Consider the following 20,954-nt stretch of genomic DNA (forward strand, 5'->3'; position numbering starts at 1 on the left):
GCAGTTACTAGGTTACCAATGAATTCTTGTAATGAGAAAGTATATGAAAAACCTACAGTATTTATGTTCTCTTTTTGCGTAATAACAGCTTCTAATATGATCTAATTGCATCCAGTTTGCTGTTGTTCTTCCACCCTATAATCGAATGCAAGAGGCAGAGGATTGACTTGAACCCATTGAATAATAGCAAAAGTGTTAATGTATATCTTACTATAATTATAAAAAAGAAAAGTTTCAATTTTATGAATGACTTTTAAAAGGAGATCAGTGCTATACTTGAATTGAAATTCATTTATTAACACATTTTCTGATTCGAATTTGACCCGAGAGGATTAGGGGAGTTTGTTTTTTTTTTTTTAACAAGATTAGGGGAGTTTGTTTATCAGAAAGTAGAACATATACGTAAACAATAGATGTTTTTTTATAGATTGAAGATATCGGGTGTTGATAAAATATTGTTTAGAAGTGAATAGACATGTCTGTTCAACAGGTGATCTTACGTTTTTTTGGGTGAACGAGAGGTGACCATACGCGTAAAACAGTTAGTCTTATTAACAAAGAAAAAGAACCTTATATTACACGTAAGGTTGACAAAGCAACAATCCAACAGAACTTTCATATTAACATAAAAGATATTAATATCAAAGGTTAAAGAATTTCAATTTCAAAGTATTATCCTGGCCGAACAATAAAAGAAAATATCATAAAACATTTTGATTTTTCAATTTCAATTAAATCTAAAGACTGTGAATTCCATTTAAGTTGAAAGGTTTTGTCTTCATTTTAAAAGTTGTGTCTACTCATATAAGTATCTTTACAAAATAATTACTTTTAAATTGAAAGAATATGACTATTTAAATATATTTAAATTAAAAAGTTGTGACTATTCATATAAATATCATTTGAAAAAAATAACTTTTAGTAATTCCAATTAACTTAAAAGATTTTATCTTCATTTTAAAAGTTGTGATTACTCATATAAATATATTTATAAAATAAATATTTTTAATTGAACTAGAACTTTTTAGAGTTACATGTTATAAAATATAGTCTCTCAACTTCACTGAAATTCACAACCGTTATTGTTAGAGCAACCACATCAATGAACCCCCTCTTGGGGTTCATATGATTTTTTTATTATATTTGTGGTGGGGTCAGAAATAGTGATGAACTTGTATTGATTGTATTCTTCCATTAGTGAACCCGAACATGGGGTTCTTAGAAATTTAAATGATTTTTTATTTTTTTTTTGTTTAAAATTATTTAATACATAGAGAAATCTTAAACATACAAAGATTATTCATCAAAATTACCAAACTTTTGCCATATATTTTCAACTAAATCAGCTTTCAAACGATGATGTATTTGTTGATCCCGAATTTGATTGCGAGTCCCACGCATTTCACCGACATTAGAAAGGCTTTCCGTAGAGGAGACGACATCAACCTGGGAACTTCTGCTTGACTCTCCTGATTCGAATTCATCTGTATCAAACTGAGTGAATCTGTCGCGTTCGTCCTCTACTATCATGTTGTGCAGTATGACACAACATCTCATAATCCTTCCTATTTTTTCCTTGTCCCAAAGTAATGCTGGGTTTTTAACTATTGCAAACCTCGCTTGCAATACTCCGAAAGCACGTTCGACATCTTTTCTTACGGCTTCTTGATGTTGAGCAAATAGCTGTGCTTTTGGAGTTTGAGGAAGTGAGATTGATTGGATAAATGTTGACCATTTCGGATAAATTCCGTCGCTAAGATAGTACGCCATACGATAATTGTGGTTGTTGACTTTGAAATTGACTTTAGGAGCTCGACCTTGTATAACGTCATCAAAAACCGGTGACCGATCAAGAACATTAATATCGTTGAGGGTACCTGGAAGTCCGAAAAATGCGTGCCATATCCAAAGATCTTGTGATGCCACCGCCTCTAAGATAATTGTCGGCTTTCCTGAACCACGTGTGTACTGTCCTCTCCAAGCTGTTGGGCAATTTTTCCACTCCCAATGCATACAGTCGATGCTGCCAACCATTCCTGGGAACCCGCGTAACTCTCCAATATCCAGTAATCGTTGAAGATCATCAGCTGTAGGTTTTCTTAGATACTCATCGCCAAACAATTGTATTATCGCATTAGTGAAATTGTCTAAACATAAAAGTGCAGTACTTTCACCTAGTCGGAGATATTCGTCATACGTATCTCCTGATTGACCATATGCTAGCATACGTATAGCTGCTGTACACTTTTGTAGTGTAGATAGGCCGTACCTTCCGTGAGCATTTCTTCTTTGCTGAAAGTATGGAACTTCATTTCTTAAAGCATCCACAATGCGAAGGAACAATGGCTTGTGCATTCGAAAACGTCTTCTAAACATTTCCGGTGGGTATGTAGCATGTTCCCTGAAATAGTCATTCCATAGTTGATTGTGTCCTTCTTCCCGATGTCTTTCGTAGTAAGCCCGTCTCTTTGGTTTTTTTGCTTGATCATTAACTAGGGAGTCGACGAGATTATCAAATTCTTCATCGAACCATTCTTCAACAGCTTCATCTACGCCATCTGACGATGAGGATGACATTTTAAAAATATGATTAAAGGTTTTAAAAAAAGGTGGAGATAGAATAGGAATATTTGGCTAAGTGTTAAAAAAAAAAAAGGATATTAAAGAAAAAAATTTGTTTTGACTGTTTTGTGGCGTCGGCTTGAGTGTTTTGTGCTATATGATTTAAAGAAGATAGAGGATGATAGTTGTGTTCTTATTGTTCTGCAGAGAAGCGATGAAGAAGCACAAGTTTAAGAGAAAAAGAGGTGAACAATATTTGAGAGCAATGCATAAATGAGACATAGATTATATAGTCATTGTTTTACAACACACGTGAAGTGTAGAAACCAACAAAATACTACACTTTCACACCCGTGACACAAACATAATTCATCAACTACAGCTCTACCTAGTACAACCCGTGACCTTTCACACCCGTGACACAAACACACCTACTACAACCACAACTACACCACTAGCTAGTACAACCCGTGACCTGCAGAAAGAACCAAACACGCCAGTAGAAGTTGAACCCGTGACCTGCACAACAAAAAACAAAAGAAGAAGCAAGACAAATAGTTAGTAACCAAGTAAGCAATAATCAAGTTAGCAAATAATCAACAAAACATTATAACTACCTAAACAACTACCTAAACAACTACGCAACTAATCACTGACCAGATCAAAGCATCTCAGCTACGAGTTTCTCCTTCAGAGACATCTCACTATCAGTGAGAGCTTCTTTTTTTGAGAGGAGACGATCTAGTAGTTTCTGTTTGGATATGTTCTGTTTCAAGTCTAGAATGCTCTGTAGTCGATCATATGCAGCTTCATTCCCATTCTTCTTGCGTTTGGCTGCTTTGGAAGCCTTAACACCAGGTGGCCTTGCCTCTTCCGAGTCAGGCACCGTCTCTGCAGATTCCTTCCTTTTCTCCTTTGCACCATCTCTTGGTAAAGAGATAGACCTCCATTTTTGATCGAACCGCAGCTCCCTCCACGCATGTTCAAGTATGAACTTGCTGTGGTAGTCGTTGAAGAAGATGTCATGGGCAGACTTCATGACATCGTTCTCATTTTGGCCACTAGCTTGCTCCTTCAAAGCGGCCTCATAGCTTCCCACAAACTTAGACACCTGGTCATTGAGCCTTCCCCACCTCTGCTTGCACTGACTCCACTCTCTAGAAGCAGAGCCTGTGAGCTGAGGGCTTGAATTGAAATAATCCTCAATTCTTTTCCAAAACGACCCTAACTTCTGCTGGTTACTAACTATGGGATCCTTGCTTGTGTTTAACCAAGCACTTATAAGGACTAAGTCTTCTTGTGTTGTCCACTTTTTCCTTTCCACCGGCTTAGGAACATCAGAAGACCCTACGTCTATGTTCACAGGGCCGGGAGAAGTAAGGGAAAGCGGATCCATTGGGTTTCGATTGGTGTGTTTCAAAGTTGGTATGTGTTTTCTAAAGTTGGTATGTGTTTTCTAAAGAAAGATTGACTATGTTTTTAAACTAATATTTTGGTTTGCGTTTCTAACTACCAAACATTGATTACACAGATAGCATTCATCAAAAGACAACCACTTTCAAATCACATTTTAAAAACGCGAACAGAGAGCATTCATTACACATCAAATCTCATTTTTAAAACGCTAACAAGTATTACACAGATAGCATTCATCAAAACACAACCACTTTCAAGCATTCAACACAGCAACCAACTACCCTAGTTCAGTTCGTACTATAGAGAGCATCACATCACTTTCAAAGCATATCAATTAATACAACACAGAAACTAGATTTATGAACATCTACTTTACTTCCTAGTCTACCTAGTGAAGTTCAACCAAGCAACCTACAAGGAAACTACTTCTAGGGAACTATTTTAGTTAGAGTGTTTACCTTAACAATTTCATTCAAAGCAGACCTTCTCCAGATTAGCCATCTGCACTGTGAGGTTATAAACGTCTCCAGTGAGGTGATCAAGCAGCAAACTTAGCCTTTTAACCTGTGCCTGCACATGGAAACATAGAAACCTTGTTAGTGAATTAAAAAAAACCCAAACATTACCAGTATTAATTCCTATGAGCTACTCTTAAAAAACGACACTAACCTCAACACTCTCAATCTGTTTGGTGAGATTGGGCACCAACTTGATCACCTCATCAGCCTCTTCTACACGCTTACGCAGGCGTTCGATCTCCTCCTGGACGCCTATTACCCAAGGCTGACGATAATGAAATCCATCAGCCTTGGGGACAACAAAAAAAAAACATCAGACAACATAAACATAAATTTTTATACTAATATATGAGTCTGTTGAAGTATCTCTTACCTCGTAGTTTATGCAGCTGAAGAAGCGCTTCCCAGGATGAGTGTCGTGCTCCTCCTTCACCCGAACCTCGTCAATGATTCTCCCACCACAGGGACATCTTCTAGGAATCCCATATTCGGAATCTGCGACGTATCCCAACATGTTGCAGTACTCCTGATGCCTCTTTGTATCTCTTATCTCCTCTGCGGGATCCATCTGAACCAGTCAAGCAAACGGCTTACAACAAAATCACAAAATTATATCATGAACGGAACCCATAATGGAACCCACTTTTCGATAACAAAACGGTTCGATCTAACCCACAATGAAACCCAGATGACGATTCGGAACCATAGAATCGAAACCCCCAAAACTCGAGTTTGAACCCTACCTCCAAAACCCAACTAATCGACAACTATACGGTTCGATCTTACCCAAAATGTAACCCAGATGACGATTTGGAACCCTAGAAGCGAAACCCCCAAAATCAAGTTTGAACCCTAATTTGAGAACCCCACTAATCGACATCAAAACGCTTCGATCTAACGGGTAATTAACTCGACACTCACCTATTCTCGTCGAGGAGACACTCCGTCGTCGATTCGATGGAGAAAAGTGGAGAAACGTGAAGAAAGATCAAAATCGCTCGACAGTTCGCCTCTCGGGGAAAAACCCTAGTCTTTTCTGGAAAATGAGAAAATGAATTTCTCTCCGCTTTCGTCGTCGTGACGTCAACAACGCGGCGCCAATGGAACCGTGACACCTGGCGTGAACCCGCCTCATACCGAGTCACTCGTAAGAAGCGGATCGCGGAAATAAACCCATTAAAACATTTCTTTTAAAAATCCGGGCCTAGGAACTTGAGCCCATGAACCCCATTACATCCTTCAATGTGGATGCTCTTATGATATATTATACATGAAAATAACATTGACAATGAGGCTGAAGACAATGTCTATATGTCATTTTTGAGTGAATTTATTTTTACAATAAAAATAATTTTTATTATAAAGATAATTCATATACTTTAAGTTCTAATTCTGATGGTATAACAATCACTGAAACAAATTAATACTTTCACCAATAAACTATTCTACAAATATTTCCAGTAAAACAATATATGATATATGCACTTATGAATCTTATTCATTTAGAATATTTTTTATTGAAATGGTTTGTGGTTATTTCTCATTTTACTGATATCATACATTTTTAAAGTTCATTAAAATTAAAAGTTCTATATTTTTCACCTTATTTTATTATACCTTGATGATAAATGAACTTCTTTGATAGTTAAATAAAATGCTTTATATAACAAGTATAAATTTTACAAATTCGCAGATGTTTTTAATAAAATTAGTTCACGGTAATAATTTAAAAATGCATAGATATAATGTGTGTGATTACTAATTGGTATTGACATATTGTAATTTTATAATAAAAAATATAACTGCATGTAAGATGTTTTCGTAACACATGTATTTCTTCAAAAAACAATTATATAAAATGTGGTATTTTTTTTTTTACAAAATGAGTTTCCGTGCGATATCGCACGGGTTCTTTACCTAGTACCAATAATAAAAGAAGCAGACATAACTTTTTATGTGTATCATCTATTGTAAACACCACACATTGATTTGTTTTTTGTGATAGAATATTAAACATTTATACCTTTTGGACCAAATAAGAGATATACTGTATTTTGATTAGGACGTGGTTATATTAATGCGACAATCACATTTTGAACAATATAACCACTTCAAGTTGTAAATTAGGGTTGCAACTACCAAAAGTTCGGTTCGCAATTTTTTTTGTTTGGGTTGTGAGTTACTACGAGAAACCTATTGAATTTCATTTGGCATATCATATAGTATTTCTATAAAAACAAAGTTTGAACAAACACAACAATTTTTTTTTTTTTGCAACGTTTTTTCATTGACAATGGAAACAAAAAAATTACATGTATCCCTCAGGATTATAGCACCAACAGCTCGAGTCACAGACGACTCGCATTGATCAAAAGAAAAAAAAAACTTTACGAAAGTTAAAATTGTATTTGCTAGTAGACGGCCGCTGATACTAACCTTCTTTGATCTAGCAATATTTTTTTCCGAATCAAATATAGATCATTGACTAAGTAAATGATTATATTGCAAATCTAACCACAATGCAGATCCCATTATTATGATATATGTGGTATCTATTGTAGCTAGATTATGAGAACCCGGAAGATTTTATCATGAAATCCCAAGTCCAATTACCAGAATCAAAGAAAGCAAAAAATTTCGAAATATATATTTAATATTATGTACACATTATTATACAATCATGGCCAGAGAGGCCATACCACATGTTATAGTACAATTTCACATGTTACAATGCCAATGAAAATTCACAAAAACTAAAAACATTAGCTTAAGAGTTGAAGACATGTCCCATGTTCACTTTGGCTTATCTCTTCAATATCTCCTTTATTTTGCATTTGCTTGGTTGCTAGGACACACTCACATACAGCCACATGAATTGCCAATGACCCATATGTTTCTTTAAAGTCCAAAACTAGTAGTAATAAAACCCACATTGTTCTTTTTACATGTACTAGTCGTTACTGTTTGTGCTGATTTTTTATTTTCTACTATTTGAATCATGACATATAATTCAAAAAGAGATGGTGTTTATTAGGGATATATCCCACATCGGAAATTCTAAGGAACATTAAGTAATATATAAAAGGTTATGATCAATCCACTAATTACCAATTAGTTTTAAGTTGGAAGTCCATAATAAACCTGAATCTAACATGGTATCAGCACTCATATCCTAAATACTCAAACTCTTAATTAGTATTAACCCTTCCGATCGGGTATAGAGGTCGTGATTAATCTTTTCGACCGGGTATAAAGGTCGTGTTAAACTCGCTCGACCGAGTATAAATATCTTAAAAAGTTCCGAGATTTCTGGCCGATAAAAGCCATCATCTCAAGGAGGGGTATTAGAGATATATATCTCACATTAGAAATTCTAAGGGACATTACCTCCGGTTTGGCTATCTGAACCGGTGGCTCTATAGGCTTCTAGTCTATTATGATGTCAAAAAAAAAAAAAATTCTAAGGGACATTAAATAATATATAAAATGTTAGAGCCAATCCACTAATTACCAATTGATTTTAAGTTGAAAACTCGTAATAAACCCGAATCTAACAGTGTTAACACCCACAAAACATATACGTACGAGTTTATATACCATATATGAAGGCATCTCTGATGTAACATTACCTTTTTCAGGTTTTTATTCTAAAATAGTGTAGTTTTGTTATAAAATTAGATTTGTTCCAATGGTTTGAATGTATTAATAACAATGTTAAATATACTACCCAAACGATTAACCCTTTTAACAGAACCTTTCACCAATTTACCGATGCGTATATTTATTTGGATAATCGTGATTTACTTCAACTCTTAATAAATACTGAAAGGGGCAGACTGGCGCTACGTTACTTGATCTTGGATCCCACTTTTGAAAGCCTTACTAATATAAAATAATTTTTGAACATTTACTATAAAAAAAGGTATATAACTGAAACTAACGATCATTCAAGAAATCGAGATCTGATGATGCCCGAGGTTCTAAGGTAGAGATCATAGAGATTTTCGAGTATGTACTATATTTTTATGAAAAACAATAGATAAAAGACTCATTTGACTTCTAAGCAGTTAAAATACTGCTTGATTGACGAAATTGACCAATCAAAACATATTTGTTATGATGGAAAATAAGAATTCAATAATTTAAAAAGTAGAGCCCCACCGATTGCATATGAAAAATCGTAAAAGCATCGATCACGAATTGCTTTATTACATTATTGACAAAAACTAATTATAATAAGCAATATATATATACCAAAATGAATATATGATTGAGAATTTCTTTTTAACAACAAAACTAGAATTTACTTCACACTGAGACTGCTGAGGAGAGAGCAGGTGGTTCTACTGGTGAGATACTCTCTCTGTTTCACAAAGATAGATTTTTTAGTATTTTTATTAAATAAAAAAACACATTAAACTACCATAATAAATATATCATTTTTTTTAATTTTCAATTTTTAATAATTTTTAATCAATAATAATTCAACAAAGTCAATTAGTTTTCTTGAAGTTTACAATTTTCATAAAAAACACAAAACTATATTTTTTTGAAACATTTTTTTTCTAAAAAAGTCTATTTTAATGGAACGGAAGAAGTATTATATATTACAATATAATATACCACATGAAGTTTTTTTTTAAATAGTTTGTTGGCCAAGAAATTAAAATCTTTAAACCTTTTTTTTGTCAACTCAAATCCTTAAACATAATAGTAAATGCTAAATGGAAGGAATTTGTTTCAAAAATAAAAAAATTTGGACATATATCATTTTATATTTTAATGCACCTTTCATTATGTAATATTGATAAATTACATTTTTTTACAAAAATTAATTATGTTTCTTAAACGTCTATTGGCTAAAAATTGTAAGAACATAGTTAATCATAAATATAATATTTATAATCAAAATTAAATATATTTTATTAATATGTATGAAACTCTAAAACAAATATCATTTGAAACGAACGAAGTGTCAGTTTAGTTGTATATGCATTTAATTATTACAAATGTTGCCAAATAAAATTGTGCTATATATTCAAAATAATGTTTTTTAGGGCCTGACTGGTTCAAACGCAGCGGTTGCGGTTGCGGTTACGGGAGTGTGGATGCGGACGATTACGGTTTCTAGTGGTTTTAAGATATTTTTACGACTGGTACTACGGTTAAAAATTGGTGCGTTTGCGGGTGACTTATGACTGGTTAACTACCAAATACGGTAACAGTCTAATAATAAATTAATAATATTTACATTTAATATAATTATAAAAATATCAAAAATCATAAAATTATAACTTTCTAAATATAAATTTTATATTTACATATATAAATTAACAATATTTACATATATTTACAATTTATAAATTAACAATATTTACATATATTTAGAAAGTTATAATTTTAATTTTTGAAAATTTATTGAAATTTTTTTTATTATAAAATTTTATAATATTAATTAAAATATAATAGATTTATTTTAATATTTTCATAATTTCAATTTTAAAATTTTTATTAAAAATTTTTACTTTTGTATATATATTATTTTTTTAAAAAAAGAAAAAAATTTTACCCTCCCGAAACCGCAAACGCTAGCTGGAACCAGCTTTTGAATTTACGAGATTTGGAGCAGTTTAAAGCGATTTGAGTGATTGTTGCAAACTGCCGACAACCGCTACTAACCGCAAAACCTGCATTTACAGATGATAACGGGAAAACCAGTCGCCCCCTTGTGTTACTATTTACCAGCTATATAACGCGCGTTTTAGGCGAACTGCTAATTGAATCTGGTCAGTTGACAAAAAAAAAAAGAATCTGGTCAACATATAACTAGCACATAAGCATGTCATAAGAGACTAATATTAAGTGAATTAACACGTGAGTTTTATAACTTTGTAGCTGTATTGAAAGTTCAATAATATTATATACCACTACAAGAAAACATATTTTTTACGAGGGCAATATACGTTGTAACTTCGTCGTAAACGGAGTGTTACGACGAATGAACTTCGAAACACGTTTCGTCGTAAAACGCCCGTCGTAACCGACGATTCGTCGTAAATGACTTGTTACGTTTACGACGAAATATATTCCTCGTAAAGCGCAGGGCAGATATTCGTCGTAAATGACACGTAAAATTTCGTGGTAAACTCCACGTAATGGATTCGATGTAAAGCACACGTAAATTGTTTCGTTGTAACACCCTCGTAAATGTTTCGATGTAAACTCCACGTAAAATTTCGATGTAAAGACCACGTAAAATCTTCGATGTAAAAGACTCGTAAATCATTTCGACGGTAATTAGTTGTAAATGTTTACGTCGAGCCTACATCGACGTTTCGTTTTATAATATATTTTGAATATTGTTTTTAACCTCAAATATATTATAATTTGAATTTATTTAAAATTCAGAATTTTAAATAATTTTAATTTTAAATAAATTAAATTTTAAAACGAAATATGAAAATAAAAAACATATATAAAAAAGCATTTAAAAGTCATAATATTTAAATTCATAATACAAACCGAAAATATTAAAAAAACTACATATCATCGAAGTAGTCGGTGGGGTTGCTCGGCTGTTGACGGGTTGGATCGGACTCTTGGGGATCTCGTACTGGCAACCCAAGAGCGGCTCGTCTCTGACTCAACATTCTCTGCATAACCGGGTTTCCCACGGCCATCACGTCTAGCAAATCCTCAAGAGAGTCTAAACGAACCTGCTGGCTATCCATTCGAGCTTTCATCTGAGAAGTCTCTTCATCCCGTCTCGAAGTGTATGACGAAGTTGCCCTTGCAACTTGGTTAACGGAGCCTATACCGACTATTCGGCCCTTCTTTCTAGGAGCCAGCTATAAAATTAAAACATATATTAATATAGTTATTAAAAATAATGAAAAAAAAAATTTTAGTTGTACTACCTCTTCGAAGATTCGGTCGGCTTCTTCGGTGGACAATGTGACGGGTAATCCATCGGGAGACTCCTGAGTTAGTTGCGTCTCCCGTTCTTCAATCCGAGTAGCCACTGCTTGAGCGAGTTTCTCAGATGCAGGATCCACAAAAACTCCGTCGGATGTGGCGTGAGTCATCTTGAATAGGTCAGACAGAGATGGTAAGACTCCCGTCTTCTCCAACTACAAAAAAAAAAAATATTAAAAGTTATATTAATTGAATATTTTAAAATAAATATTTAAAAACAAAACTTACAACGTCTAGACGGATGCCTGCATGTGGTTTTTGGCCGGTTCTGTGAAGCATGGGCAAATTACCATCTTTATCCTTCGTTCTTCGAGAAGCCGAGCACGAATTGGCCTTTTTGATCGAAGACGGGTGCTTCCAATAGGCGATGAGGCCATCCCACACATCAATCATCCTTCCAGTAGATCATGCAGTTGTCGATGCAAACATCAATCATCTCCGAGGGTAACCCAAGACTATAAACCAATTTCTGAATCTCATAATAAGATTCAGCAGACACGTTGTCTTCTGGCAAATACTCTTTAAACAACTCCGCCCATGCATCCATGCAATTCTCAGGTAAATTATGATCCGTTTTAATATTCATCATCCTAGCTGCTAGAGACAATTTAGAGAGACCTTCTCTACAACCAGTGTAGATTGGTTGATTTGCAGCATCTAGCATTTCATAAAACCTTTTTGCATCCAAATTAGGTTCTTCTACATTTCCAGTTCCATCTGCTATTGTTGTAGTTGTTTCTAAAAATGCATCACTAATCATATCTTGAACCCTATCATGATCTACCATCTGCTCCTCTTGATGATAATTATATTCATTATGCACATGATTCGGTTCTTCATTATGATGAGCATCCTCAAAATTAGCATTACTACTACTAGCTTCATTTCCCCCATAACCCTCTCCATGTTGATACCAAATGTAATACTGTGGTGTAAATCCTCTGTTTACTAAATGATTCCATACAGTTTCACTACGTGCAAATTTCGAATTTTTGCATTTTGAACAGGGGCAGAACATCTTACCGCTTTCCTGCGTGATCGGTGTACAGCCCGCCTGGTGCATGAATGTCTCTAGCCCGTTCAGAAATGCATTCGTCACTCTCCCGTCGGAATCTTTGTGCAAATACATCCAACTTCGTAACTCGTAAATACTACCGCCACCGACCATTTTTTCTACTATTTTTTTTTAAATTTTTTTTTTTTCCGTTTGTGTGTTGTGAGGAAGAGAGTTGTGTGTTGTGAGGAAGAGAGTTGTGGGAAATGACATATATATAGAGAAATTTTCGAGTTGGGTAGTTGAAATATAACAACGATTTTACAAGGGAGAGTTTACATGGATTTTACATAGATTTTTTACAACGACTTTACAACGAAACTCGATAAGTTTTTCACCTAAATATAACGGTAACATGATTCGTTGTAATAACGATGTAAAATTTCAATTTCGACGTACTTACGTCGTAATATTACATGGCGTTTACGACGAAATTTGGTTTCGTTGGTTTCGTCGTAATTGCGTTGTTACCCCACCAATTACTATTTCTAAAACAACGATAAGGAACCTGTGTCGTTCGTCTGTCTGCCAATTCAGTGGAACGACAAGGAGAAAGTGGACGGAAGTGCAGCTGGTTTGTACTTGAGAGGAACTTTTGACGATGGTCGGAGGTTTCACTCAAGTATAAACCAACTTCACTTCCCTCCATTTTCTCCTTATCGCTCTACTGAATTGGCAGACAGACGAATGACTCATGTTCGTTATCGTTATCTTCGAAATAGTAATTGGTGGTTCGAGAAGAAGAGAGTTGTGTGTTGTGAGGAAGAGAGTTGTGTGTTGTGAGGAAGAGAGTTGTGGGAAATGACATATATATAGAGAAATATGGTAAGTTTTACATGGATTTTACATGGAAAATTTACAACGCGTTTACAACGAACTTAGGTAAGTTAAAGCACTTTCAATACACGTTTTCACCTTTATGTAACGGTAACATGATTCGTTGTAATGTCGATGTAACGTTTACAACTATTTTGCATTCCACGTACTTTCGTCGTAAACTTACATTAACTTTACGACGAATACATTTCGTCGTAAATTACCATCGAGTTTACGACGAAGTCATGTCGCGTCGTAATTGCGTTGTAAAGCTCATGTAAATTTACGAGGAAATTATTTCCTCGTAAAATGCCGTTGTTACTGCTACGTTTTCTTGTAGTGTACAATCTAAAGTCAAACTCGTTAAATTCAATATTTATCCACCGTTTATTTCAGTATTTTAATCATTATGATAGATATTAATATGATCATACAAAATAAACAGTACTTTTTAATATAATAGTTTATGGACGCAAAATAGAAACTACCCATGTGCTTTCATTCATTCATGCTGTTACTGTCTTTTTCTTATAATACTTGAAAATAGAAACTTTAACTTTACTCTTTTTATTTTCATTGAAAGTAATTAACTGTACAAGTAGAATAATGTTAGCATTGCTGAAATAACATGCTTACGTCTGTAAGTAAATAATGATAGATTAAGGAAAAATTATCCTAATCTTTTTTTTTTACATCAAAATTATCCTAATCAGTGGGCTACAATAGCGCGGGTACATTTAACACTGTGAACCATGATAATTATTATATTGTCTGAAAGAAGTTGGAAGACAAGTGAAGGGGACAACATAACTGCGTTCTCCATTAGTGTACTTTAAATCAAAAGCAATACTAAAATTAATGTGTACTACTATTAAAGTTGATCTAATTACATGTTAACAAGTTTGATATGGTCTTCGCTGGACCAAGTTGTCATTCTCAAAAATAGTTTCAAAAAAAAAGTTGTCATCCTTGAATTCTTTACCAATCATCCACATTTATTTTTGGAGTTTTCGTGGAATCATCTTATTTTCCTTGTGTTTTCATTCAGCTGTTTTTTCCTTAATATGCATGTATCCACACGGTTTAATGATTGCATATTCTAAAGTATTTTTACCCACTCTGCAATTTTTTTAAAAAATAGAAATTATGGGGAAAGAGATATAAAATTTCCTAAACAAATAAGCAGACACGTCTTTTTTGGGAACATTAACACGTCTTTTCTTTTCAAGGTAACTTTTATGTTTTAAATAAAATGGAGTTCCATACTTTCAATGATAACATAAAATTAAGAAATAGACAATAAAATACAAACTATATGTATTCCTTTGGGGTTCAATGTTTTGAGGATTTTGTTTTAATAGTTTACGTTTAAAACTTTATGACAATAAAATATGATGTAAAAGACAAAATAACTGAAATATATAGATAGTATCTTTCTGACGTATATTTGTGATATTCGTACATATCAATTTTATATATTTTACTATATATAGAAATATAAACTATAATTTATATTTTTCTATTTATATTTACAAAGGATTTCTTGCTTGTAATTAAACATTTAGAAAGCAATTGTTTGGTTTTTCCATGTTACCAATGGTTTGAAATGTTTGGATTCTGGTGATAATTTCAAATACAAAACTTAATATGGTATATTATAATTTATTCTATTGTTTTTTGGGGAAAATTGTTCTATTGTTAAATTGCATCTTTAATTATGAAAGCTGGAAAATAATATGTTGCCAGAAAAAAAAAGATCCACTAATAAGAGTTGGACTTTTCAGACAAACAAAATACCTGCCGTCAAAAATAAATCAATTAAAAAAAAAAACCTTTCCTATAAAAAAGAGAGGAAAATTCAAAGAAATGAGGACTCTCTTGTTCTTCTTCTCTCCTCTTTATTACCTGTTGTTCACTTCATCACATGATCCTCGTCCCTCTCTCTCTCTCTCTCTCTCTCTCTCTCTCTCTCTCTCTCTCTCTCTCTCTCTCTCTCTCTCTTCAGTTACACAGCTGCGCAAGCGTATCTCAAGTTCTGATCCGATCACTGCTTTGTCTGTGAAAACAAACGATCCAGTTTCTAAGGAAACATTAATGAAACAGTGACGCCTCAATTGCTTACTTCCTTGTTTCATCTTTATAATGACAAACATTTCTTAGTACCAACCAAACCACACATCCAATCTCTCTTTCTTTTTCTCTCTCCCTCTCTCTCTCTTTCATTCATGGCTCCAAACTCAGTGGCAGTGACAATGGAGAAGCCAGACAACTTCTCCTTACTAGAGATCAACGGCTCAGATCCATCCTCATTCCCTGACAACAAAAGAAAATCCATCAGCCCAAAACAGTTCTCATGGTTCCTCCTCCTCAAAGCTCACAGAGTCGTCTCCGCTCTCTCATGGCTCTTGGCTTCGGTCAAGAACCGAATCGCTTTCTCCTCGAAGAACGTAAACGAAGAAGAAGATCCCAAGAGCAGAGGCAAACAAATGTACAGATTCATCAAAGCCTGTCTCGTCATCTCCATAGTCGCCTTGTCGATAGAAATCGTGGCTTATTACAAGAACTGGAATCTTGATCTCATAAACCGACGACCGTCTTGGGAAGTTTTCGGGCTTGTGGAGTGGTCTTACATGGCTTGGCTCTCGTTTCGATCCGATTACATCGCTCCCATTGTCATCACTCTCTCCAAATTCTGCACTGTCCTCTTCTTGATCCAGAGTCTTGATCGGTTAGTCCTCTGTCTCGGCTGCTTCTGGATCAAACTCAAAAAGATCCAACCCAAGCTCAAAGACGAAGAACTCGATTTAGAAGACGCTTCTAACTTCCCAATGGTCCTCATTCAGATCCCAATGTGCAATGAAAGAGAGGTAAAACCATAAACATACTCTGTTTTTTGCTCTGTTTTTACTCTGTTTTGCTCTGTTTTACTCTGTTTTAATGCTCTGTTTTTAACTGTTATGTTATGTTCTTGTTTAGGTGTATGAACAATCAATAGGAGCAGCTGCACAGCTTGACTGGCCAAAGGACAGGATCTTGATTCAAGTTCTTGACGATTCTGACGATCCAAACTTACAGCTTCTGATCAAGGAAGAGGTATCAGCTTGGGCAGAGAAAGGTGTAAACATTATCTACAGGCACAGGTTGATCAGAACTGGTTACAAAGCTGGGAATCTCAAGTCTGCAATGACATGTGATTACGTTAAAGATTACGAGTTCGTTACCATATTCGACGCAGATTTCACGCCAAGTCCTGATTTTCTCAAGAAGACAGTTCCTCATTTCAAGGTAATCAATCAATCATACACACAATCTATTCATACTGAAAAAGGAAATCTCTTTCTTGAAGTTTTGTACTTTACGATGATGCAGTAAAAATATATTTGACGTTTTTACACTGATTTTTCGATTTTTTATTAGGAAGATAATCTATCAATGATATACTCGTCACCGACAGTTGTCTTGGTTTTTTTTTAATTCTTTTATCTTTATCGGTGGGTCATGTTCAAAGTAGCCGACATATATAATATAAAGTTTTATTTTCTATATGAAATCATAGTAGAACCGATAAAACTGAGACAATACTAGTCTTCAGATTAGTTGAACCTAATCTTGATTATGTTTTATTTTGGTTTTTCCTTTTTGTTTGCATTTTGTTATACATATTCACATGTCGTTATGGGCTTTTATAAAAAAAAATGTAGCATTTAAACCATTATTTTTCAACTGTAAACGTAAAAGATGGTTTGCAATTTATATTTTTAATGAGAAATATTTTATTTGCGTTTGTTTATACATGTTCACATATTTTATCATATTTTTAAGCATTTTAAGCATTGCTTTTTTAATGAAAACATAAGAGATGGTTAGCATTTTACATTTTTAATGACTACTTATTAAAGAAAATAACATATACACACGAAAATGCACAATTAGCGTTTAGCATGTGTAAGAGTAAGATTTTATTAGAAAAAGAGAAGCTAAAAAAAGAGTGTTGTGTTGTTTCTTGCAGGGAAATCCAGAGCTAGGACTAGTCCAAGCAAGGTGGTCCTTTGTGAACAAAGACGAGAATCTCCTCACGAGGCTACAGAACATAAACCTATGTTTCCACTTCGAAGTAGAGCAGCAAGTGAACGGAGTGTTTCTCAACTTCTTTGGTTTCAACGGAACCGCAGGAGTCTGGAGGATCAAAGCATTGGAAGAATCAGGCGGGTGGCTCGAGAGAACGACAGTCGAAGACATGGACATCGCGGTCAGAGCGCATCTCAATGGTTGGAAATTTATTTACCTCAATGACGTTGAAGTCACTTGCGAGTTGCCTGAGTCTTATGAGGCTTACAAGAAGCAGCAACATCGTTGGCATTCTGGTCCTATGCAACTTTTCCGGTTATGCCTTCCTTCAATCATAAAATCTAAGGTAAACTAAACCAAAATCCATCTATAACTAATGTTTAAATTAGACGTCTAGGTAGTTTAACGTGTTTGTGCTAAATTTTAACACGAGGTTCAAGTTAAAATCAATTGACGATAAATTGAATATATTTTTTTATATATTAGTTAATTATTTTTTTCAGTTACCAAATTTCATTCATTCATTAACATTTGGTTTTCGATTTTGATTTTGCAGATATCGGCAGGGAAAAAGGCAAATCTGATCTTCCTCTTCTTTCTTCTAAGGAAGCTTATTCTTCCATTTTACTCATTCACACTCTTCTGCATCATACTTCCATTAACAATGTTCATACCTGAAGCTGAGCTTCCTTTGTGGATCATCTGTTATGTTCCTATATTCATTTCCCTTCTCAACATTCTCCCCTCACCTAAATCTTTCCCTTTCTTAATCCCTTACCTCCTTTTCGAGAACACAATGTCCATAACCAAGTTCAACGCCATGATCTCCGGATTGTTCCAGCTTGGATCGGCTTACGAGTGGGTTGTGACCAAAAAGACTGGAAGATCATCTGAATCTGACTTGCTAGCGTTTGCTGAAAAAGAAGAGAAGTTGCATAGGAGAAACTCGGAGTCCGGTTTGGAGCTTCTGAGCAAACTCAAGGAGCAAGAGATGAATCTTGCTGAGCAAGAAACCCCTAAGAAGACCCTTGGTGGGCTGGTGAGGCCGAAGAACAAGATCAAGAAGAGGAACATGGTGTTCAAGAAAGAGCTTGCGCTAGCGTTCTTGCTTCTAACCGCAGCTGCAAGGAGCTTTCTATCGGCACATGGTCTTCACTTCTACTTCTTGCTGTTTCAGGGGTTGTCTTTCTTGGTTGTAGGGTTGGATTTGATCGGAGAACAGATCAACTAGACACACACAAAGTAAGGACAGAGAAGAAGGGGGATAAACCAGTTTATATTCGCTTACTTTTTTGCTTGTTTTTTTATTCTTTTACCTTTCTTAAATGTGGGTTTTATACATAATTTTCAGAAACTTATAATGTCCAGTTTCAGATAAATGAATGAAACGATTAATTTCTTAAATGATCTTGGCCTAACTGTTAAAAACATACCGATCGGATGATATGTAGAAAGAGTGATTAGATTCTGCTAATGATCAAACTAAGAGATGAGCCAATGGGGTTTGCTAAACATGTATACCATGATATGTTTGAAAAAGTTCACCCGTGATGCTAAAGAGTTCCCAAGAAAGTATTACTAAGCCGATTGGTAAAACCTGCAATAAGTTGGTTTTAAGTTTATAACACTAGACTTTGTATAATGTTCCACTATTCAGTAAATTTGATATAATCCTACGTTTATCAACCAGGCAATACACATATCATTTAACTAGGTTAAGAACAAGAGACCATATTAGAGGATTTAATTAGGCTAATAACTATTCACATTTTCATATTTGCTGTTACATATTTGAGGTGCTATATTTTTACATAAGATAGGTGTTCTAGTCAATATCTTATATACTATGATCCCCGTCTATATATTTTATCAAACACAACTATAAGAAATTGACAGTTTGCTATTTTGATCAAAACGATTTCCCCTACGGTTCTACCGTTTTAGAGTAAGTGTGTCTGTCTGTATAAATGTAATACCACTGATCGAACCCTCTAGATTCAACATTCGAATAACAAATCTATAATATGGAATGCATATAACATTTTTAAATTGGAAGTGTGGAATCCTCCAGATTGAACACGTCGGGTTGTGTAAAATTTACGGAATGGGACAAATGGCGGTGGTTAAAATTACGTTGCACTATGCCACTCACTTCAAGTTCTATTTATAGACCATCAATAAACAAATTTATCTCTAAGTGAGGGGCTTCAAGCAAATCTTCGAACTTCAACAATGTCTAGCTCAAACTCCCTTCTCTTATTCTTCTCCGTCTTGTTCACGTTAATCTTCTCACTCGTACCTGTAAGTCTCTTGTTCTCATCTTCTAACAACTTTTTTTTTCCTAGTTTTGCTTTTAAGACTTTATGGATAATAATAGTTAGTTCATTATGTTTTGGTTAGGTCAATTCTGATATTGAGGTGGAGAGACCACCTCAACCGCTCCACCCGGTAGCTCCTGTGGGCAAACTGTCAGCACCTCCTCAGCCGGCACCAACGGTTAAACCGCCTTCACCTCCAACTACACCGCTTCCACCACCAGTTATGCCAAAAGGTAAAAACATGATTACAATACATTTTTCTAGCAAATATAGCAAAATATCATTTCGTCAATTTTAACATGTGCTTGGAAATGGTACGTCGAAAGTAAAAGAGAACCTAATCTACGCATAGAAAATACGAGTTATCTCATTCATTGCCAATTCTCAATCGGTTTAAAGATGGAAACTCATGAATTTAGTGAGAGTAAAAATTTAGTCCAAGAATTTTTTACCATAAGTAAGATTTGGTTAAAGGTTAATGAGCCAGTGCATGCGTCACAATGAACCATTTTTCAATGGCGGGTGCCGATCAATAGAAGTATAAAAAATGATCTAGTTAATGAGTATGTAGAACTACATATGTGTATGTATATTAGAAGTTTAGATGTTGTCAAAGTTCATGAGTTAAAGTCTAAACTTGTGAACTTTGGCAACATCTAAACTTCTAGATAAATTGCTTTATTAATTCGACTTTTCTTACAAGTTATTGCTCATTGATGAACAGATTGCCCTAAATTGTGTGATGTTAGATGTGGTTCGCATTGGAGACCGAAGGTATGTATTAGAGCATGCAGAACATGTTGTCTCAGGTGCAAATGTGTACCACCCGGCACGTATGGAAACAGAGAGAAGTGTGGCAGATGTTACACAAATATGACTACTCATGGTGGTCGACCTAAGTGTCCTTGATCCGCTTAAATATCTTCTCTGTAGCTTTGTAAGATCAAATGTTTAATGTCACTTTCTGAGTAGTCGACCTAAGTGCCTTGATCCCCTTATATATGGTTTATGTAACTTTGTATGAAAAGAGACCAACGGAAAAACCTGATGTCACATTTCACTACTATTTCAGTTATCTTTGTATACATTTCAGTGATAAAGTTTCGAATTATTTTATGGAATTTAAGGACAAAGTTTGAGTTTTGGCCTCGACTTCTCTTAGTTGAAAAGAATGTTTATATAAATATTAGTAAATATCGGCCAACATAGACAAATACAATTACTTGA

At 34.5% G+C, this 20,954-nt stretch overlaps 3 protein-coding genes and 1 long non-coding RNA gene across 6 annotated transcripts; 2 read left to right on the forward strand and 2 right to left on the reverse strand.

The window, feature by feature from the left end:
• Positions 1-1,090: 1,090 nt before the first annotated feature.
• LOC106454250 (glutathione S-transferase T3-like) lies at positions 1,091-5,748 on the reverse strand. Of its 3 annotated transcripts, none has more exons than XM_048739306.1 (4): positions 5,418-5,748; positions 4,870-5,064; positions 4,648-4,785; positions 1,091-4,548 (listed from the first exon to the last, which is right to left on the reverse strand). In XM_048739306.1, exon 4 carries the CDS (start codon positions 2,575-2,577, stop codon positions 1,297-1,299), a length of 1,281 nt encoding a protein of 426 aa, XP_048595263.1. In that variant the 5' UTR covers positions 2,578-4,548; positions 4,648-4,785; positions 4,870-5,064; positions 5,418-5,748; the 3' UTR covers positions 1,091-1,296. All 3 variants share the same exon structure in this region, with proteins under 3 accessions (XP_048595263.1, XP_048595264.1, XP_048595265.1).
• Positions 5,749-15,320: 9,572 nt separating this feature from the next.
• On the forward strand, positions 15,321-18,813 carry LOC106396386 (xyloglucan glycosyltransferase 4-like). Its single transcript, XM_048739309.1, has 4 exons — positions 15,321-16,208; positions 16,318-16,626; positions 17,351-17,755; positions 17,966-18,813. Exons 1-4 carry the CDS (start codon positions 15,567-15,569, stop codon positions 18,638-18,640), a joined length of 2,031 nt encoding a protein of 676 aa, XP_048595266.1. The 5' UTR covers positions 15,321-15,566; the 3' UTR covers positions 18,641-18,813.
• LOC125577687 lies at positions 18,585-19,946 on the reverse strand. Its single transcript, XR_007316095.1, has 2 exons — positions 19,841-19,946; positions 18,585-19,768 (listed from the first exon to the last, which is right to left on the reverse strand). It is a non-coding gene; the product is annotated as an uncharacterized LOC125577687 (long non-coding RNA).
• LOC106396285 (gibberellin-regulated protein 14-like) lies at positions 19,582-20,789 on the forward strand. Its single transcript, XM_048739310.1, has 3 exons — positions 19,582-19,710; positions 19,810-19,960; positions 20,452-20,789. The coding sequence occupies exons 1-3, from the start codon at positions 19,642-19,644 to the stop codon at positions 20,634-20,636; spliced, it is 405 nt and encodes a 134-aa protein (XP_048595267.1). The 5' UTR covers positions 19,582-19,641; the 3' UTR covers positions 20,637-20,789.
• The last annotated feature ends 165 nt before the right edge of the window (positions 20,790-20,954 follow it).

This window comes from Brassica napus, chromosome A9, assembly GCF_020379485.1.
Source record: "Brassica napus cultivar Da-Ae chromosome A9, Da-Ae, whole genome shotgun sequence".
Taxonomy (NCBI): Eukaryota; Viridiplantae; Streptophyta; class Magnoliopsida; order Brassicales; family Brassicaceae; genus Brassica; species Brassica napus.